This window comes from Gekko japonicus, unplaced genomic scaffold (assembly GCF_001447785.1).
Source record: "Gekko japonicus isolate JY-2015 unplaced genomic scaffold, Gekko_japonicus_V1.1 scaffold3478, whole genome shotgun sequence".
NCBI lineage: Eukaryota > Metazoa > Chordata > Lepidosauria > Squamata > Gekkonidae > Gekko > Gekko japonicus.
The window spans coordinates 87354-90890 of NW_015162584.1; the positions used below are offsets into that span (position 1 = coordinate 87354).

A 3537-nucleotide genomic window follows, 5' to 3' on the forward strand; every position below is an offset into this window, starting at 1 on the left:
TCCCTACAGGCTGAACTAAATCATGACCCCCAGGGCTTTTTTTGTAGAAAAAGCCCAGCAGGAACTCATTAGCATAACAGGCCACACCCAACAACAGAAACTCATTAGCATATTAGGCCACACCCCATGCCTTCCCTTGGCCTGCCTGGGTGCCACGTGACTGCGGGGAGCCCAGGAAAGCCGGCCCTTGGACAGGCTGGGGAAGGCACGGGGAGGCATTTAAATGCCTCCCCGATCCTTCCAGGGGCCCCCTGGCCCACCTGCCTTGGAGTTGCTGGCGGGTTGCTCTCCTGGCCTTCCCTCTGTATCCACACATGTAGAGGTTTTGGCTGTAGTGGGCGTGGACATCTCTGAAGCCAGCCAGAACTCCGTTCCTGTGCGTTCCTGCCCAAAAATAGCCCTAATGACCCCCCATAAGTGTGAGGAAAGCATGACCCAACTGTCAGAGGCGCACTGTGGCTACTCTGTAAAAATCAACACAACCCTGGTTTGAACGGCCATCGCGTTCCTCCTGCTTAATTCAATGGGTGCCTTTATACAGCGTGGAAAGTCACGGAGGACCCATCCATTTAACAGGCCCATCACTGATCTTTTGCATGTGGCTGGGGCGACACAGCATATATCAGGAGAAATTGGATTTGTGGGATGCGCATATTGACTGGCTAACCGAGCGGCCTCCTAATTGAAATAAGAGCCGCGTTTTCCAAACGTTCCGAGGTCACTCCGTTGGGACGGCTAATGGGAAAACGATTGGACAGCTGTTCAATGCTGTTAAGTGACCTCGGTTCTCACCTTCTCGCAATACCAGCCGGAGCTGACGCCGCAGTTATCGTGTCCGATGGAGACGCGGCTCAGGGGACTGAGAAGAGCTGCAATCTCAATGTTGAAGAGGTCCGTCCGGGCACGTTCGAACTCGCCTCCCTCCAGGAAAACCTTCCCGCTGTTTTTCAGCCCTTTGGAGCCGTGCATGACAATGTGGATCTTGGAGTTGGTCCCGGCCCCTCTGACGTCCCCAGTCATGACTGCAACGTTATAAACCATACCTGAAGGGGACCGGATGTGTTAGATTGAGAGTACACAACAAGCTACTAGAACTCGTTACATGGACACTTTTCACCTTGTTCAAACATTTTACCATTCTTTTTTCTAAATGTAGACTATGCTACTGTTTACTGCAGTGGTGGCGAACCTATGGCACGGGTGCCAGAGGTGGCACTCAGAGCCCTCTCTTTGGGCATGCGTGCCATCGCCCCAGCCAGGCCCAGACCATCATTAAAGTGTCGAATTCTCTGCCAAATAATTTTAAGTCAATGAAAGCATTTGGGATTGCTTTCCTTACTTTGTCTGGATCATCTTAAGTTAACGTATGAGTTGTTTTTTCTAAAGTAAAACCTCAGTATTCAGGTTAAATTGCCGTTTTGGCACTTTGCGATAAATAAGTGGGTTTGGGGTCGCAGTTTGGGCACTCGGTCTCTAAAAGGTTCGCCATCACTGGTTTACTGTCTGTCGCTGTAAGTATGATCCTACTAGGTCATTTCTGCATTGTTTAGCATGTCACGTTCCAGCGCGCCTGCTTTGTTTCAGCATGGTTTCGGCTCTGTATCAGATTTCTACTTGTTTTCAAACATCTGCAGTCCAAACCCCATTGCATGGTTTATTATGGTGCTCTCAGTGCGGTATCAGTGGGCGCCGTGGTCCCGGCAACACCTTTCTGGCTAACCTAGCGGCGTCATAATTCAACAGGAGCAGCCGTTTTTCAAACGTTCTGAGGTCACTCAGTTCGGGCAGTTAATGGGAAAACGATGAGACAGCTGTTCAAAGCTGTTAAGTGACCTGTTCTCATCCCCTCCCTAATCTGGGAGAACCGGGTTTGATTTCCCACTTCTCCAAATGCAGCTGCTGGTGTGACCTTGGGTCAGTCATAAGTTCTTTCAGAACTGTTCTCTCAAGGGCAGTTCTCGAGAGAGCTCTCTCAGCCCCACCTACCTCACAGGGTTTCTGTTGTGGGGAGGGGAAGGGAAAGGAGCTTGTAAGCTGCTCTGAGACTCCTTTGGGTAGTGAGTGGCGGGGTATAAATCCAATCTCCTCCTCCTCCTCCTCTTCTACTACTACTACTACCACCACCACCACCACTACTACTACTTTTTCCAGGAACCTGCCAAGTGTTTCTAGAAAGTGGACAAGGCTGTGTGGGGCTTTTGCCCAGCAAGGTTCCTGACTGGCCATCGGAGATTTGATTGGCTGTGCAGATTATTATTTTTAATGTAGGTTTAGCAGCCGCTGCCACCACAGCAGAAGGATTTCCACTGTCCGACTGAAGGTAAGACGTGGCAGCCATTTTGTGGCTGGCTCCACCTCCCGCGGCAGCAATTTTCTGGCAGGCTCCACCTCCTGCAGTAGCCATTTTGTGGCTGGCTCCACCCCCTGCAGCAGCCATTTTGTGGCTGGCTCCACCTCCTGTGGCAGCCATTTTGTGGTGGTGGCTGCCATACTGTGTCAGAATTCCAAAGGTGCCCACACATTCAAAAAGGTTGGGGGACCCCTGGTTTATTGGATATTCCATCCAGCTGAACATTTTAGGGTTGCCAGGTTGCCACCAGGGGATAGGGGGGTAGAGTTATCAGATCCATGTTGGGAAACTCCTGGAGATTTGGGGATGGAGCCTGGGGAAGGTCGGGGACCTCAGTGAGGCAGAGCGCCATAGATTCCACCTTCCAAAGCATCCATTTTCTCCAGGGAAACTGATCTCCGTAGTCCGGGGATGAGCTGGAATTCCAGGGGATCCCCAGGCCCCGCCTGGAGGATGGCATCTTTAGATTGCATTGACTGACACTGTGAAATCCACCTTGAGTCTCGGTAAGGAAGGCAGATTCTAAATAATGTAAATACAGTAAAGCAAATAAAAAAGGAAATAGTCTGCCCTCTATCATGGGCTCAGAACAGGAAGGGTGCTCCAGCAGCACTCCCCCCCCCCAGTCCCATATCCTTGGCCCGAGAAAAACAATGTTGTCATGATCGTCAAGGGAGGAGATGACCTTTTCTCCTAATCCCTTCCGTCATTAATAGTTTAACATGTTTACAATGGGCACCGCAGGTTAGAGGATGCTTTCTTCGGTCGACATCAATGGGATTTTAGGGCTGACGGCTTCAGAGGATGAACACAGCTCAGATCTGGGCTGGAGTGAAATGGTTAGGAACTGGAATACAGCCAGAGAAGGAGACAGACGTCAGAGTTATAGGGAAGGGCCTTGGGAGAGGCAGTCTCCCAGTGGATGCTGTTAGCTTTGGGGGGGAACATGATTTATGGACCAACACTGTTTCCCAGGTGCTTGCCCACCCAAGCCGAGTTTTCATATTTGCAAATGAGCAGGTAGAGAAGAAGAGAAGAGACTGGAATTATACCCTGCCCTTCACTACCTGAAAGAGTCTCAGATCAGTTTACAATCCGTTTCCCTTCCCCTCCCCACAACAAACACCCTGTGAGGTAGGCAGGGCTGAGAGAGCTCTGACAGAACTATGGCTTGCCCAAGTTCACCC

The 3537-nt window shown here is 50.8% G+C and overlaps 1 protein-coding gene across 1 annotated transcript in view; it reads right to left on the reverse strand.

Annotated features, from left to right (window-relative positions):
* Window positions 1-3537, reverse strand: part of LOC107106323 (lipoxygenase homology domain-containing protein 1-like) — a gene marked incomplete at its 3' end in the record, with an annotated part of 139154 nt that overhangs the window by 83149 nt on the left and 52468 nt on the right. The window contains exon 10 of the mRNA XM_015406454.1: window positions 793-1043. Coding sequence (XP_015261940.1) covers window positions 793-1043 — 251 coding nt within the window. The remainder of the gene's footprint in view (window positions 1-792; window positions 1044-3537) is intronic.